Source organism: Thamnophis elegans, chromosome 8, assembly GCF_009769535.1.
Source record: "Thamnophis elegans isolate rThaEle1 chromosome 8, rThaEle1.pri, whole genome shotgun sequence".
In the NCBI taxonomy this organism is placed as follows: Eukaryota; Metazoa; Chordata; class Lepidosauria; order Squamata; family Colubridae; genus Thamnophis; species Thamnophis elegans.
In genome coordinates, this window is record NC_045548.1 from 76,004,463 (window position 1) to 76,022,672 (window position 18,210).

Below are 18,210 nucleotides of genomic sequence, written 5' to 3' on the forward strand. Positions count from 1 at the left end.
CCTTTTGTGACCTTCTGACAAGCAGAGTCAAGGGGGAAGCCAGATTCACTGAACAAATGTGCTACTAACTCAACAGCTGCAATGATTCACTTAACAACGACGGCAAGGAATTCATAAAATGGGGCGAAACTCGATTAACAAGCATAATCTCTATTACTATAATCTCACTTAGCAACATAAATTTTGGGCTCAATGGTGGTCGTAAGTCGAGGACTACCTGCACACATTCAAGAAACAGTTTATAAGGGAGGCAGAGATATAGGAAACTTGCTGATCTCCTCTTACCAAACATCCAGACATCACTGGCTGAGGTAAAACGTCGGAAGTTGATGGATTCTGGGGCCATCCACTTGATGGGCAATTTTCCTTTTGAAGCTGAAGTGCAGAAATGAAACCTACTCAGGACATCTTAAACATCATTAATCTGCTCCAATCTTTATAATTTATACTGGGTTGCAAGCTAAACTTTTGAGTATATATGCATGCATGTATCCCACTCTGAATGTGGTGGCTGAATTTTTCGCCAACTTGGGCCATTGGGTTACTATTGTTGCATATATCATAGAGCCGTGAGGGGCTAGCCTTTTGGTGCTGAGTGCTCAAAGTGTGCACGCAACCCCAAAATGCAGTGCAAACGCCCCCTGAGCATGCACCCCATCCATGTACCCTGCCGCAGTGTATGTGTGTGCGTCCCCTGCGGATGCGCCCCGCCTCCCTTCCCACGGTCTTTTTTTTTTGTAAAAGTGGACTGAAAATACCCTATTTGGGGCGTTTTTACAAAAAATGTCAACTTTACACTCAAATTGCGAACTATTGAAAAGCACTAGAAGAATGAAATTTTATATTTGAAAATCTTGTGTTGCTAAGTTATTACGCATAAAATGTCACGTTAACATACCTTTCCTTCCAGAGATATAAAAAGCCAAACTTTCTTTCTTTTTCTTTATTAATACTTATAGGCCGCCCTTTTCCCTGAGGGGACTCAGGGCGGTTTACATAAAATGAGGGGGGGGGGTATACAGACAATAGACACAAACAATACATAGAAGTAAAATAATAAGCAACATTCATTCATCATTCGGGTGGGGACAGTTATCTTTGTCCCCAGGCCTGACGGGCTAGCCAGGTCTTAAGGGCTGTGCGGAAGGTCTGGACGGTGGTGAGGGTACGAATCTCCACGGGGAGATCGTTCCAAAGGGTCGGAGCTACTACTGAAAAGGCTCTCCTCCGTGTAGTTGCCAGTCGGCACTGACTGGCAGATGGAACTCTGTATTAATTATTAAGTATTAATAATAAAGAAAGAACTTTAACAATTTTTTGAGCTGCAATTTTTTTAGCCAACTTTGCTCCAAATTATCTACATGGAGATCATTCATGAGAATGTTTTTATTATTTTGTTTAATAGAGCACAGAAAGTTGTACAAGATGGCCAAGTTTTGTTTCTCTCAACAAAATATAGCCGGAGATATTACGTCTCAAAACTGCTGGAACCTCATAAGTCATTCTGTAGAAGGTTGCAGTATGGGGGTCAAACAAAGGACTATATCTCTGCAAGTATTGCATCAGCACATGTAACACTTTACCAATGTTCATTAGGGGCGTGTGCGCACATTCACACCAACTTTCATCAAAATCCGTAATGGTTGAGCAGGGACCCCCCGGAACACTTCACATGGAATGACCCCTACGTCCTATGGTAAGTCTAGGACAGGATACTCTTTTTATTCAACAGAGACTGTGTAGACAGTGATTGTGTGAACACACTCCTTACTTACCTTTATAATATGTGCTATCTTCCATATATCGAGACAAACCAAAATCACCTAGTTTCACACAATCTGTAGAGGACACTAGCACATTTCTAGCAGCAATATCCCTGGTGGAAGACATAAACGTTAATCCTTCCGTTTAAGGCATCAGCACCCAAGAGCATCTGGAGCACATTCAATTATTTTCATATCAAAAATCTATCACACTCCTGCTCTCTTCCAAAACCAAAGGCACAATATATCACATTACATACTGTATGAAAATTCTAGCTAGGTTAAGACAATTATACCTGAATATAAGGTCAACCAATGTTTGCACAGCTTAGTATGATACTTACTAAGACATCTCCAACTCAACCTTCTACTAATTTTTTAACAGAATGCTTCAAGTAGTAGAATCTTTTTGAATTGTCGTAAAACACAGGCATGCAATGCTCCATGCTAATGTTTCCAAATTCTGACTTTCAAAAGAATTTCACACGCATTGTAAATTTTTGCACTGGAGCTAAGTTTTTAAGGGAAACTATTTAAGTCCCCAAGTGCAAAAAACAGCCTAAACAAATCTCTATCCTCTCCAGTAATATCAGAATGTCATCAGTCACTACAGGTCCTTGGAAGCTAACTTTATTTTTCCTTTCCTGAAATGACAGTTTCCTGTAGTAAGAAAGTTGCACACTGCTCCTGCTGGGGGCTGGATTCCCATTAATTCCCATTAATACTGCTTAAGCCTTTCCAGTCTCCTTACAATGAAATGAACAAGCATATGCACATCAAAGCAGAAAAATTATAAAAATCCAGTCCTAGAGGAGATCAGCCCTGACTGCTCTTTAGAAGGCCAGATCCTGAAGAGGAAACTCAAATACTTTGGCTACCTAATGAGAAGGAAGGGCCTAATGCTGGGAACGATGGAGGACAAAAGAAGAAGGGGACGGCAGAGAATGAGTCATTGAAGCAGTCGCCGTGAGCTTAAATGGACTCCAGAGGATGGTAGAGGAGAGGAAGGCCTGGAGGAACGTTGTCCATGGGGTCACAATGGGTCGTACACAACTTTGTGACTAACAACAACAAATTTATGGTTCCTTGACCCCTTAATTAAAAATCAGGCAGATCCTAGTCTGAATCTTGCTTGAATCTTTGCTTTAGGATTATGTGACGTTCTTATTAAAAAATAATCTACTGTGCAAGAGTGTGGCAAGGAGTAGAAGATACTACATCCAAAACCACCTTGAAACTTTTATGAGTTTGTGTGAACTCGAAGTTTTAAAGTGTGTGTCTGATCTCCATGTTTAATAAAGTATTTTCCTTCCTCTTAAAGATATCAAGTATTCCTCCGATTGCTTTCCTTTTTTTTTTTTGGGGGGGGGGGGGGGATTTTTTAAAAAAATTTTTAATTAAACAAAAACACAAAAAAATAATCATCCTTCATTATATCTTGTAGAAAGTGTGTCGATTGGTTACAGATAACCTTCGTGCCCTTCTTCCACAGTCATTACTTATAGTTCCCATTAGATTATACACTTTAAGTCAAAAATCTTCGTATATCTTACTATCAATCTACCACAATTCTCATTTGACTACAATTATTTGAACATGTTTTTACCTCAAATCATTCATACTTAAAGACACAACCATATAATGGCATTCATTGGGTATTTCAAAAAATCCTCCAATAACATTACACCTTTATAACATCTTTTAAGTAAAAGTCAATTAATAAAGTTTTCATGACCACGAAAATGGAAGCAGCCCATTCATTGGTTAAATGGTTTTCAGGAAAACCCTTATTCCTATCTCATGCTTTGGAGGTTGCAGGCTATTTCAAAATGGAAATTGGAAATTGCTGCTATTTTAGCAAACACTGGAAGAGGCTGCCCAGCAGATGTCACCCTTTGCCGAGTCTCTTGCATGCTGCTGGATTTGGAACAGTTAATACTCACAAAGAGACCAACAAATCAAGGACGAAAATAAGTGGATTCTGACATGTTAAAATACTACTCACCGTTGTTCATTAAATCAACATAAAGGGAATCACTTTGGGTGAGATGGGCAGCTACGCAAATTTTATCAACGGATGGAATAATGGAAAATGGAGTTCTGGATAAGAAAACCCATTACCACTGAACCCAACCTGGCTGTTAAACCAGGCAGCGATGTATACAATTTCTAAGGGGATAATATTTTGCAGGGAGGTGATGATCTTACCTATGTACAAACCGTTTGCTCTCTAAGTAGGCCAGTGCTGTGCTAAGTTGGTAAGCATAAAGTATCAAGGATGCCAGATCCAAGCTGTATTTTCTGACTTGCAGAAACGATCTCAGCTATAGGATGAAGGAGAGAGAGAGAGGGGAAAATCAGACTAAGCGAAAATAAATCCAGCAGCAGACTGTTGCAGCGCAAAGGATCTCGATTCAACATGTTCAGCAGCCAGTTCTTTTTAAAAAAACAATTTTTATTTGTTTTTAAACAAGGACAAACAAACATAAAAATAAAAAAAACCCATCTTCCATTATAAATTGTAGAAAGTGTGTCAGTTGGTTACAGTATTTCCATGCATCTCTTCCATAGTCACCACCTGCTTTTCATATCAAATCACATATTTTAAATTAACCTATATTCATGTATATCACAGTTATTATATCTCAACCTTAATTTGACTATAATCGTTTTTACATCCTTTTATATATAATATTCAAAATCTAGAATAGAATTATATAACATTCCATTAAATCATCTTAAAATCATCCAATCACAATAAATCTTTATAACATATTCTAGATAAAGCTTTTAAACCTCCTCTCATAATCTCCATATATTGTTTATATAAAATTTCATATTATCAAACTAATATATATATCTATATGTATTATCATTATTAATCATTATTTAACTATAGCAATTATCGCTTCATTTTATACATACTACTAGTAAACTAAATTTAGCTTAATTTTTATTATACATTTTCATTGCATCAACCTGTATCCCTCCAGCAATAGTACGGTCTTATATCTCTTGCCATTTGTAGCAATAATGTTCTAGTTACTTTCTTAATAAATCTTGTATAAATATCCCTTGTTCCTTTCATATCTCACAAAATCTTGAAACCCAATATCTGCTCTTTCCATCAGCTTATCTTTGGTTATCACTAGTGCTTTTATCAAGATTTCTCTCCTTATCTCCGTCAATTTTTCTCTCTTTTCTTCTGTTTGCAGCCAGTTCCTACCTAGGTTTCCCGAGAGCATGGAGCAAACTCCTTGTCCCGACAAAAAACCCTTTTATTAATTTACTGTGAATTCTTCTCATTCAAATCCAACGAAGTCTTTCAAGGGAAGATTTACAGTCACAGACCTTATCTGGCTTGGAGAGCTGCCAGGCTGATAGCTGCAAAACTTGGAAAGGAGTCTAGGAGAGTCACGAACCAATTAAGCAAACTAATTGTTTCCTGCAAATTCCACTCCCCTTTTGCTCCTCTTTTATTTCCTCTGGGAGGGGCCATTCATCATCCACCTGTGGCCTTACTCCTAAATCGACCTCTGTTCTTTAGCTGTTCCCTTCGTCTGGCAACTCTCTGCATGTGCACACTGGGAACAGGCTCCAGCTGTTCCTCTGCCTCACTGATGTCTGACTCCAAAGGCAGCTGATAACTGTCGAACGGCTCTGGCCCCCTCTCTGCCTCCGACACAGAGCCCTCATCAGAGCCTTCCCCAGACTCCAGGACTGGCCCATGTCCCTCCCCAACCTCCTCACTCTCCAAATCTGCTGCCAGCTCTGTTGGCCGCTGGCGGGCCACAACACAGCCTAAAGAATCCCAACTGCCTCATCTCTCTCTCTCTCTCTCTCTCTTCTCCATTCCACTGTTTCTCCTTTTTGTGGCTACTGAGCATGCTCAATTCTCACTGGGCTGTTTGCTGCAGAGAGACTGTGATTTCTAAACCACCACTGGACTTCTGCAAGCAGTCCTGGCAGTGGCCCCACCCTGGCCTCCATCGTTGGGTGCTCAGCTATGAAAAGGAAAGTGGTGAAAATATTCAAAGTGGCCTATCTCTGCTGATCTTTAGAATTAAATGACTTTCCTTCCAATCAAAATGTACATGTTTTACAAAAGCTTGGACTGTCATACTCTAAAGCAGGGGTGGACAAGTATGACCTCTTTACGATGCTGTATTTTCCGTGTGAAAATTGGTCATACATCACATTTTTCAGTATCACTTTGAACGGCCGCTAAAAGAACTGTAGTCAAGGACTACATGTACATTGTGCCAAGTTTTTTATTTACAATCCTTTTCCGCTCTCTTCTTCCCAGGGGAAAAGCAGAGAGCTGTCGCTCAACTCCACACTGAGAAGAACAGGTTTAGGTCTCCTCCTCCAATTCCACAATTCCCCCGGGACTCAATTCAAAACTACGATTCTGCCATTGCGAAATAAATGCTGATGATTCTTTCTTCCTATCGAGAAAGACGTCCACACAATACTTTCACATCCCCCCAAGGCTTTATCAACCCCTCAACACTCCCCCCACCCCCAGGACAGATGTGTCTTGATGGATTCTTCTCACCTCTCCCTGGGTACAGAGCTCCATAATGATCCAGACGGGATTTTCCGTAATAACGCCAATCAGCTTCACAATGTGAGGGTGATCAAACTGACGCATCGTTACTGCAACAGAGAAAGGAAAAGTTCTCGTTAAACAGAGGCATGCTGTGTGACGGGCGATCCGAAAACAGGAGGGGAAAGGGGTTCTTTTTGTAGCAAGGGTTTGAAACATATTCTGGGCTTACTAGCACTAGCACTTAAGGCTTCCAGTAGTGGCCAAAATTGTGGAAACCTTTTGGGGAAAGTGTACAGTATTTTTGAGGTTTGATGGCTAATAACCCCACTTTTTTTGGGGGGGAGTAATACCATAACATTATATATCAATGGAAAAATAATGTAATCAGGGAATGTAATGCAATAACTTTTATGAAGGATTTGCTATTAGAATAGCAGTTATAAAGAAGAAAAGTGAAACATGTAGAAAAAATGAGATATACAAAAATTATTACCATAGAAAAAATGAGATGTACAAAAATTATCACCATAGAAAAAACAAGATATACAAAAATTATCACCATGTCAGTTAATGGGTAACGTTTAGCATGAATTACAGCCTTACAACATCTTCCCATGGAGTAAACCAAGTCTTTTAGTTCTGCAGCTGTTATAATGTGAAATCAAGATTGAATGATTGCTTCTATTAACTATTAACTGGGTTTTATTATTGACTATACGAAGCTCTGCTTGTATTGCTGCTTGATTCTCGTTGAATTGAGTGTTCTCCTTGCCTGTTGAAGACGTCAAGCATGGATTTTTTTTTGAAATGCTCTGCCTAGTAACCTAGAGAGAAGTAAGGATGCGTCTCTTTGGGCTAGACTGAGTTAAGAAACTGACTCCAGTCAAGCCAAGAAGGCGCGTCCAAACAATTCAAACTCAGTCTCTGGGCTAATAGGCAGAAGTTATAAACCCATGCATGGAGTCTCCAAGCAGCGCACAGGAGAATTACGGCCTTACAACGTCTTCCCATGGAGTGAACCAAGTCTTTTAGTTCTGCAGCTGTTATAATGTGAAACCAAGATTGAATGATTGCTTCTATTAACTGGGTTTTATTGCTGGCTATATTTGGCTATAACTCTTCATAGAGTACAGATAATTGAACAAACTTTGTTGCATTTCATTCTTGATTAAATTATCTTTTCGTTGATATATAATTTTATGGTACTACTCCAAAAAAGTGATGTTATTAGCCATCAAACCTTAAAAAATACACTTTTCCCAAAAGGTTTCCACAATTTTGGCCACTACTGTACATACCGCTTCAAAGAAAGCAGTGATGGCTTGATCAAATGACACACTTTTTCTTAGATCATAGAGAGACTGTCCAGGGCTGAGGGAGTCGAGCTCTCGTCATCTACAGCACCGGCCCTAGCACTTAGACCAGTGGTGGGTTCCTACTGGTTTGGACTGGTCCAGCTGAACCAGTAGTGGTTTAGTGGCCTGAGCTGCTGGAATCAGCAGTGACCCAGGCCTGCCACGCCCCTGAACTGGTTCTCTGGGTGCACCCATGAGTGAACCGTCAATAGTGACTGCCGCAAACCACCCCTGGCTTAGACTTCAGAGTATATACCGCTTCACAGTGCTTCACAGCCCTCTCAGAGCACTTTAGAGTCAGTAAATCTCCCCCAACAATCTGGATCCCAATTTTATCAACCTCGGAAGGATGGAAGGCTGAATCAGTCATGACCAAACTCCTGGCTGTGGGTTGAGTCAACCGGCAATATTGTATTCTAAACACTGTGCCCCCAGGGCTCCAACTTAGGTTAGCTAGAAATGCTTCATCAAACACATTTCCCACTTACAGACAGTCCTCGATTTACGAACATAATGGAGTCTCCCATCCCACTGTTAAGTCATAACTGGAAAACCATTTAACCGGGATAGTATAGGGTCTCCTGCTTGAGCAGGGGTTTGGACTAGAAGACCTCTGAGATCCCCTCCAGCTCTATGGTTTTATGACTGGTGTGAAGTGGGTCGGTCACATGAAGAACCTGATTTTTTTTTGTGGTGGTCATAAAGTGAACCAACGGCTTACTATGGGCAGAAATGTCAATTTTCAGTAAAACTAATGCAAAATTCGATCAAAGGAGCACAGGAAGGTACAAGCAGCTGCAAATGTGTCCGGGGAAACTGTCAACACTTCAATTTTGGATTGTATATATTTGTCATAACTTCAAATAGTTTCTAAGTGACTGGCCATAAACTGAGGACTCTCTGTAAACAGTTCATCCAGGAAATCATTTTGTTTTCGGAGTAAACTACCATTCTTTCTGAGAAAAGGGCTACGTGGTTGCACCTTCTCACCGTTCCATGGGCTCACTATTTTGCAGCTCAGCTCTCTATTTTAATTTCTCTTCCATTTTTAATATCTACTGTGACAAGTGCTATAGTTGCAGATATATTCATGCTAATCGTGATTACTTTTAAACCAGCTCTTGAAACGAAAGCATATTTAGCCCCGATTTCCGTATCCAAAGCACAGCTGAAACCCCAAAATGGGTTCGAGCTGGACACTGGAAGAGAGGTGCAGAAGCATTGCATGCATCTTGGATTTCACAACCATTTATTTATTTGTTTGTCAAGTAGAGGTATGAACATAAACAAAGGAAGTAAATACAGATAAATGGGGATGGCAGGCAGGCTGGTGCATTTATGCACGCCCCCTTTACAGACCTCTTAAGAATGAGATGAGGTCCACGGTAGACAATTTGAGATTGAACCATGCTGAAAAGGCCGGGAATTTTCTTTCTGAGTGAGCCACTAAGGTGTGACAACAATTTAATATCTTTCGATCAGCCTAAATGGATTCAGTTCAAGAACAGATGGCTTGCAAAATATAAATTGGCGACAATTATCACTATCCATGCTTCAAAGCTTCCAACCTGCCTTATAAAAAATAATCTTATTGATTCACAATGTCTACGCTTCATTTGGGCATTTCTTCATTAAGAGCAGAAAGAAGACAAATGGAACACTCTTCAGACAGATGCACTGAGTTGTGATGGAGGACAACCCTGACATGAATATGATGTCCACAAGAAAATCTCATTTACTCCGTTGGCTGAGGACTATTGACAAGGAGTATAATTGCTTTGTTATCTGTCTGAAAAGTTAAAGCTCCCGTGGAATGAAATGGAAATTGGTTTGTTTGTGCTGTGGGAGAGATAGCACTCCGTAGCCAAACCTGGAACGTTGTTCACCTTTTATCTCATGACATACACAGGAAAAGTCTAAAAAAACATACATTATTAGAGTAGCAGATTTATTTTGGCTGCTCCTGATGGGATTGCCCTTCTAAACGACGCATGTGTCGTTCTTCAGTTTGAACGGGAGGATTGCAAATCTGGATTTATGAATCAAATCTCAGCCTGTATTTTTCAACTGCGAAACTTTCTATCCAAGGACAGGAATGCAACCCATCTGACTGTTTGCTTACTTTGAGGCAGTCATGTGTTTATCTTCCCATTCTCTGGGGAGATTACACTAACAAAAAGAAAAGAAGAATAAATGCAAAACCCTAACAAAAGCCATCTGAATAAATCCACAAAAAATATGTACCATATTTTTCGGAGTATAAAATGCACCAAGATTTTTAAGTAGCAAATTAAAAAAAAGTTTTTGCACTCTGCAGACCTCCCCAAAATGCCCCATTTTTCGCGAAAACAGGCCCGTTTTTGGTAAAAAAAAAGGGGGGGCATGCATAGCTTTTAGGAGGCTTATAGTGTGCTTCTGGGGGCTGGGGGGCAAAAATGAGCAAAAAACGGCCCGTTCTTCACTCATTTTTGCCCTCCCCAGCCCCCAGGAGCACTCTGGAAGCCTCCTAAAGGCTATGCACGGCCATTTTTGCAAAAGGAGCGGGATTTCAGGAGGCAAAAAATGCTGTATTCAGTGTATAAGACGCACCCAAATTGTCACCCTCTTTTTAGAGGGAAAAAGGTGTGTCTTATACTCTGAAAAATATGGTATATTTTATTATAAACTCTTATTTATAATGAAAATCTATAAAATCTAATGAGGGCAGACCTGCACATCCACACAACTTCCCAAAGCTTGATGGGACAGAATAATCTCTAGTGCAGGGGTCTCCAACATTGGCAACTTTAAGTCCCAGAATCCCCGAGCCAGCAAAGTTGAAGTTGGAGTCCGCCAGGCTTAAAGTTGCCAAGGTTGGAGACCCCTGCTCTAGTGCACTGTTTCCCAAACTCTGTAACTCTATGATGATTGGACTTCAACTCCCAGAATTCCCCAGCTATTGGACTGGTGTAACAGCACCCCCAGTGGCCAGGTGAGCCACATCCTGCCAAACATCCATAGGCAGCCAGGTTTGCATACCTTGCTCCACCCATGCCTGAAAAAAGGTCAAGCCAGAGTGCATGTGGGTGAGTGGGAGAAGAGGAAGTGATACAAGCAGCCGTGGAAGTAGGGAGCAAGGTCCGAGCCAGGACAAACAGCAGGCAAGCGAGCCAACGGTCAACTGCCAAGACCATAAGCCCCAGGCAAAAGCCCACCTGGGTCCCGTCCCTTGCCAGCTTGGCTTTGCAACTGAGTAGTCACAGTGCTTGTGAAAAAGAGTTAGGGGCTTTGCAGCAGCTTTATTTTGCAGCTGTGTTTATAAAAGGAGAAACCCCACTGAGGCAGCACATAATCCCCGCTAAGTACAAGCACTTCTGGAGGGGGAACGAGGACAAGATGCCACTCTGAGAACTTTGCTTAACGGGGCAAGAGCCAATGGTTGGGGATGATGGGTGCTGCGATGTAGTGTACAGTTTTCAGCCAAGTCGTGGGGGTTGTTTCGGGTCTTTGCACAAAGAACCCCTCACGCGCTCACCCTAAACCAATGATGGCTAACCTTTTTGTCCTCTTGTGCCAAAATCGTGTGCACGCATGACAGCCCGCACGCGCGTGCCCACACCCATAATGCAATACGCCACGCCCCCTGTGCATGCATGCACACACATACCCGTGCTCCTCCCGCCCCTGTGCATGTGTGAGATCCCTAGCGCTCGCCCTGCGCATGCATGCAACCCCGTACCCCATCCCGTTGTGGGCCTAGTAGGCTTCCCTGAAGCCTCCTGGGACCAAAAGTGGGATGTACAGCGCTCCCCCTACACACCCTGTTTTGGGCCTAGCAGGCTTCCCTGAGCCTCCCAAAACCAAAAACAGGCCTCCCTCCCCTTGACTCCCCTATCCACTGCGCATGCGCACACGTCTCCCGCATTCAAGGCAGAGATCCGAAAATCAGCTGGTTGATGGGATGCGCATGCACATGTGCGGTGGAGCTGAGCTGGGGCTATGGCTCTCGTGCCCACAAAGAGGGCTCTGTGTGCCACCTGTGGCACGCGTGCCATAGCTTCGCCATCACGGCCCTAAACCTACCAAAGCTGACAAAGAAAAAGAACAAGTTTTAATAACTTACAGGCTTCTTGCAAGAATTTCTCTCTTATGCTGTCCGAGGTACAGTTTTTGCACGTTTTGATTGCAACTGCCATGGCCGGGTTTTCCTACAAGACAGAAACGCCCACATTGTACAAATGAAAGGAATCACACAGATAAAGACATTGATTATGAAGGATTAAAAAAAGACTGTTTCATAGACTTTGCAAAGAAAAGGTGGCAGTTTTCTAAAGTTAGCATTTCCTCATGAACTATGCAACTGAATATGTAAAAGGGCGGCCAGTTTATATATGAACGGTAGGAGTGGGGTTGGGAAAGGTTTCTTCCCTTAATTAAAGCTTACAACAAAGTAATCTGAAATCCTGTGAATACTAAAATAAAGAAGCCTGAGCAAACTATTAATGTTTCACTTTAGTTTAATATTGTGAAAGTGTTTTAAGAAAATTTCTTTTCTGCTGTATATTAAAGGTAAACGTTCCCCTCGCACATATGTGCTAGTCGTTCCCAACTCTAGGGGGATCTCCGTTTCAAAGGCGAAGAGCTGTCCGAAGATGTCTCTATGGTCATGTGGCACTTGCAGCTTTACGTGCTTTCAAACTGCTAGGTTGGCAGAAGCTGGGACAAGTAACAAAAGCTCACTCCATTACGCGGCGCTAGGGATTCAAACCACCAAACTGCCGACTTTTGTGATCAGCAAGCTCAGTGTCTTAGCCCCTGAGCCACCGCATCCCTACAAACTGACCAAACTATTAATGTTTAACTTTAACTTAATAATTGCGGAAGCAGTTTTAAGAACATTTATTTTCTGTTTTATATTCGATATATCTAAATGTTTTTTCAAAGACTATTTGCATAATGCTAACACTAATTTCTTCAAAAGTATAAAAAGACATTTAATACTAAAATGGTATTGGCCAATTTCAAGTTTCTAAGCGTAAGCCCGAGTTTCATTAGTATTTAACTTTGTCTTTTTGTTATATAAGAAGGAATAGAGTTCTCATTATTATTTCACAAACGCTGTGTTCAACCTCAGCTTAAATTAGCCAGATTTGTCTCAGGCTACACAGAAAACATACCAAAAAGTGATCAATTGTGCATTTCACACCCAACTATTTTTTCTGGTCATTTCAATCTGCCCACGGGCAACTTCTTTAGTTGAGCTGCATACCCAGCATCATATCATACCATTCTTTTAAAAGAGAAAAGTAGATTGCCTGTGACACTAAGGTATTTGCAGGATTTAATGAAACACAAATAGCCGTTGTCGCTTCTAAAATTGCAGAAACCATTAGCAAATTTAAAGTTAAATGAACATCTTTTGAGGGCTGTATGCAACAACGAGTGTATGTTCAAAGTGACAATAAAGTTATGCTAAGTCTAATCTTACTGTTTGTCCTCTAAGCCAAGTATTTTGAGAGTGCTACACTAAAATGTACAGTATTCATGTTTCTTTGAAGACCCCAGTTTCGAGTGTCAAGAGTTTCATAAATTACTTTTTTTGATTGAAACCTCCAAACTATCCAAGGAAGCTAATTAAAACCTAACTGCTATATATGGGAAGACAAACACATTTCTCTCAGCGCATTCATGTGTCTCTGCAAAGGGACTGGAAGCTGCAGCTCCTGCTGAAAAGTTCAAATGTCTCCCACAGCAGGCTCAAATCAGAAGCTGCTGGTAGGCAGCCTTCTCTGCATTAAAAACGTTCACCCATTACCAATAGCTAATTAGACCCTCAGGCCAAATGAGACTTCCCTACTCTTTGGACACCATCTCCTCTACACACACACCCACGATTTAACAACTGCATGTAACAGCTGGGCATGTTTATCGGAGCATTTAGGCTTTGATATTATCAGCGAGATGATGAGTTAATCTCCCAGCTTAAGTTCTTATTATTCCACTTGAGCCAATGGTTTGTGACGTTGCCTTACCAAGTCTCCACCAAAGACTTGGTACATGTTTCTTCTAATACGTACATTTTTTTTTGGCAAAACTAAAACCAAAAAGATTTTCCCCACCTCCCAAATATCTTTAACACCAATGTGTATCTAAAGTCCAGGAACTGGAGTTCGCCTACACGCCACTCCTTCTTTGCATAGTCCTGTTTTTTTCTTCCGTGAAAAGCTTAGGATGGCACAATGAGCTTTAGGGTCAAGTGAGGAAAGGGTTTAGCCTTAATCTGACATTTTAGTCATCGTGATCGTAGTCACGGTTAGCAGCATTTGCTACACAAAGCAGCGTGACACAGTGTTAAGAAGGGGGGAACGACAGAAGAAGAGCCGTATTTGCACGCGAGCATCCAGCTGAAATTAGTTGACACCAAGCAAGATGAGATGGCAGTCAGCAAGGAATGAAAATAGTTTCTAAGCCAGGGATCAGCAACCTGTGGCTCTGGAGCCGCATGTGGCTCTTTTATCCCTCTGCTGCAGCTCCCTGTCGCAGTCAGCTCCACAATTGATAGGGCTTTCAGTTAGGACAGGTAGAGGAGAAAGGATACCGCGCTAGGAGGAGACTCTATGGTGGGGGAATCAGACTTCCAGTCAGCTCCAGAATTGAACTGGGGGCTTCTGGTTAGGACTTTTGTTGTTCTTTGAGTGTTTAAGGTTGCCAATCCCCGTTTTAAGCAACCAATCGTCCAAAAGGTGCTTTTTCAAAAAATACATTTTTTTCCATAGACATGAAGCAACCAGTCTTACATAACTCAGTCACAGTAAACAGCCAGTGAACGTGAAAAAACATCAAAACATCAAAAGAGAATATTAGTAGTTCAGGGCTGAACTGTGGGATCCTTGATGCTCTCTGAGCTAGGTGGTGTTCTTGCAGACGTTTCATGACCCAAATGGGTAATGTCATCAGTGCTGGAAGGAAATGGGGTTTGGTAATGAAACGCTGGCAACCAATCTCAGAGAGCATCAAGGGCCCCACATGAAGAAAATAAGTCAACGTATGTATGAAGGTTTGCTAGAACGAAACAAAATGAAGGGCTAGACCAGTGGTAGTCAACCTGGTCCCTACCGCCCATAGGTGGGTGTTCCAGCTTTCATGGCAGGCGGTAGGGGGTTTGCTGTAACTCTGCTTTATAAATTTTATAAACCAAAGTTATTTCCCTACTTTATAAATCCCCATTACTGTGGAACCGGTGGGCGGTTAGAAAATGTTACTACTAACAGAGATACAAAAGTGAACAGTAGGTATAAAAAGATTGACTACCCCTGGGCTAGACAAAGGACACCATTCAGGCACACAACTGTGGTATAAAAAACTCTTGTCTTCTCAAACAATACTTACATCACCTAGCCAGTATTACAGTTTGGTAAACATGAATGTGTGATGATGTGTGTAGTTTAAGGAATTTTAATCAATAAAGATAAATGATTAGTGGAAACACTATGCATTGGGTTCAGAGGTTTTCCATTACCACGTAAGATAATGAAGTTCAAAACTCAACGTATTTGCATTTTCACTAGAACGTAAGAATGTACAGTGGATAATAACACACAATTGGAAGGAAGTGAATTCTACTTCTGAAAAAAAGCATGAAAATGTTACGAATACCTACTGGAGTGACATAAACTCCTTGGTGGACATCGCCAAACTGCCCTTCACCGATGCAGCGTCCCAGTTCAATCCGCTCTCTTTGAATCTCATAATCCCTGGCTATTAAAATACAATCCATTTAAATTTAAATCCAATGATGAAATAGCTTCCCCATAAAATACCCCCACAAATGACAAAGCACCATCCAAGGTCGCTTAAAATGATTACCAGTTTGAAAAATATACCAATATTTGCCCACAAGCAATCCACATAAGTACCATTTCTATAGTGGAATCCTCTTAAACACCCATTCAACTGGAAATCCTGGAAAGGACATGAGGCGTCTAGTTCTGAATTAGTTCCAGTGTGTTTAGTTACATTAATGCAAGCAATGTAATTAAAGCATCTTAACTGAATTATGACCAATGGTTCACATGGAAAGAAATGCAAAAAGGGTAGGTTATTTTGATTAGCTCCTGCTAATGGCATCTTTAAGAGGTCTCCATTACATGGTATTTTAGGGGCTTGTGGTTTTAATCCTATGCATACATTCCTGGAAATAAATCCCACTGAAGAGTGAAATTTACTGCCAAGTAAAAATACAAAATATTGAATTGTTAATCAGGAAATCGGCCAAGAATAGTTTTAATAAGCCTGAAAAAGACCTACCCGAAATACCTATGCAATGTATTCTGCTGACACTTCATACATATTTTATTATATGTTTTTTTTTCTTTTAGTAAACTGCTTATTCCTAAAATCATTAGGCATTATTCATTGCCAACTGAATTGTCTATTTTTATTTCCGTATTTCAAATAAAATAGTGGGAAACATGTTTTCTTGTTTCCAAAGAGACAAGTGGAAATGATTTATTATCATGAGGTTTTTTTTAAAAGATAGAAATAGGAATAAAATCTTCTGTAGTCTATATATCCATTTTTATTTGAACAAAGCAGTTTTTCTTTATAATCCCATAACTATCAAATGTGTTGGCTTAAAAATACACAATTGAGCCAGCACTTTATTAATAGAAAGTCAACAATTCCTTTTTTTTTAAGGTATCTCCAAAATTGTAAATAGATAGATAATTAAAGGATCTCCTGTTACCTTCATCTATTCCATAGCTTTCTGCAGTGCAATTAAGAGAAAAATCAAACACCGGCTTAGAAAATGCTTCTTAAAAATGCAAATTACATTTGGGAAAAAAAAATTCCAGTATTCAAAATCCCACACACAGACATTGTATTTGAAATTTCTGCAAATACCCCAAAATACATGATCTACGTTTATGACATCACCTTCATAACACTGTAGAGGCACAGATGCCATCCAACTTTACTTTGCATATTATAAAACATTTTAGGATGAGGTACCGACTATTATGAGCTACGTTTTTCATTAACGGTGGCTAACAATTAAACCAAAAAAGTTATTCATTCACTCTTACCCTAAAAGTATACTCATTTAAAAAATATATATTATTTCTGGTTAATCTCAAGGGCTAAGCACAGGCCAGTCTGATTAGTCCTTGGAAGGAGACTTCAAAGGGACACTGAGCAGGAGTGGGTTCCGGCAGAAACTACTCCTGGTTTGCTCATGATGCGCTTATGCACAGTACAACTAAAATTGCTCTGCGCATGCACAGAAGCCAAAAACAAGATGGTGGTGCCGTAGGTGCTGCCAGGAAAACTGGCTTGGGGGCGCGGCAGTCCTGGGTTGCTGTCGGTTCCAGCGATCCAGGCCGCCAAACTACTACCACTTTGGCTGAACCGGTTCGAACCGGTAGGAACTGACACTGAGGCTGTGGACAAGACCAGGCTGTCCAAACATATCCAAGAAAAGGGCAATAACAAAACACATCCATATTGTTGCCAAGAAAACCAAACAGATGTGTCTGCATAACCACTAGGAGCTGTGCTTGTTTCCAGGATAGTTTTAATTTTCATAATTATGTTTTAAAAAGTCTTCTAAGGTGGCAGAGAGAATGCTGGTGCAAAGCAAAATCTCTCCTCTTAATAGCACTAGCACTTAGACTTATATACTGCTTCATAGTGCTTTTACAACTCTCTCTAAGCGGTTTACAGAGTCAGCATACCTTCCCCCCCACCCAAACAATCTGGGTCCTCATTTTGCCCACCTCGGAAGGATGGAAGGCTGAGTCAATCTTGAGCTGGTGAGACTTGAACTGCTGAACTGCAGCTAGCAATCAGCAGAAGTAGCCTGCAGTACTGCACTCTAACCACTGCACCATCTTGGCTTTTTCCAATGTGTGCTCCCATCCTTTAGAGCAGGGGCGTCAAACTCAATTTCACTGAGGCCCACATCAGGGTTTTGGTTGACCTCAGGGGGCCGGGTGGGCATGGCCAACTGGATGGGTGTGGCCAACTGGCTGGGCGTGGCCAGCCTGATGCCACTCCCCAAACTACTGGCATGTTTCCTCTCCACACTGGGTACACCGAGCCAAAGCCACGCGGGCCAGCCCCTACATTTTCCAGGACAGCCCTGCAAGCTGGATCCGACCACATTGTGGGCCACATCCAGCCCACGGGCCTTGTGTTTGACACATCTGCTTTAGAGCAAGCTGAGATATTCCATTATATCTGCATTTTGGAAATTGGATTTTGTTCTCATTGCCATTTATTTATTTATACGTATCCCACCTTTATTATTTTTACCAACAACCCAAGGCAGCAAACATATCCAACACATCTTCCTCCTCCTATTTTCCCCACAATCTTTTTCGCGAGGTGGGTCAGCACCAAAGTCACTCAGATGACTTTCATGGCTAAAGCGGGACTTGAACTCATGGTCTCCCGCTTTCTAGGCTGGTGACTTAACTACTAGACCAAAATGGTTCTCATTTACAATCATCAACACTAACCACAGGTTTGTGAACTAGTTTAGATGTAGGCAGGAGTTTCC

The 18,210-nt window shown here is 41.2% G+C and overlaps 1 protein-coding gene across 10 annotated transcripts in view; it reads right to left on the reverse strand.

The window, feature by feature from the left end:
* The window catches only part of PTK2 (protein tyrosine kinase 2), a 205,806-nt gene that overhangs the window by 60,249 nt on the left and 127,347 nt on the right, over nucleotides 1-18,210 (reverse strand). For all 10 annotated transcript variants that reach the window (XM_032222562.1, XM_032222560.1, XM_032222556.1 and 7 more), the window contains 6 exons: nucleotides 15,310-15,407; nucleotides 11,773-11,857; nucleotides 6,322-6,422; nucleotides 3,972-4,087; nucleotides 1,776-1,876; nucleotides 286-375 (listed from right to left, as the gene is read on the reverse strand). In XM_032222562.1, coding sequence (XP_032078453.1) covers nucleotides 286-375; nucleotides 1,776-1,876; nucleotides 3,972-4,087; nucleotides 6,322-6,422; nucleotides 11,773-11,857; nucleotides 15,310-15,407 — 591 coding nt within the window. The remainder of the gene's footprint in view (nucleotides 1-285; nucleotides 376-1,775; nucleotides 1,877-3,971; nucleotides 4,088-6,321; nucleotides 6,423-11,772; nucleotides 11,858-15,309; nucleotides 15,408-18,210) is intronic.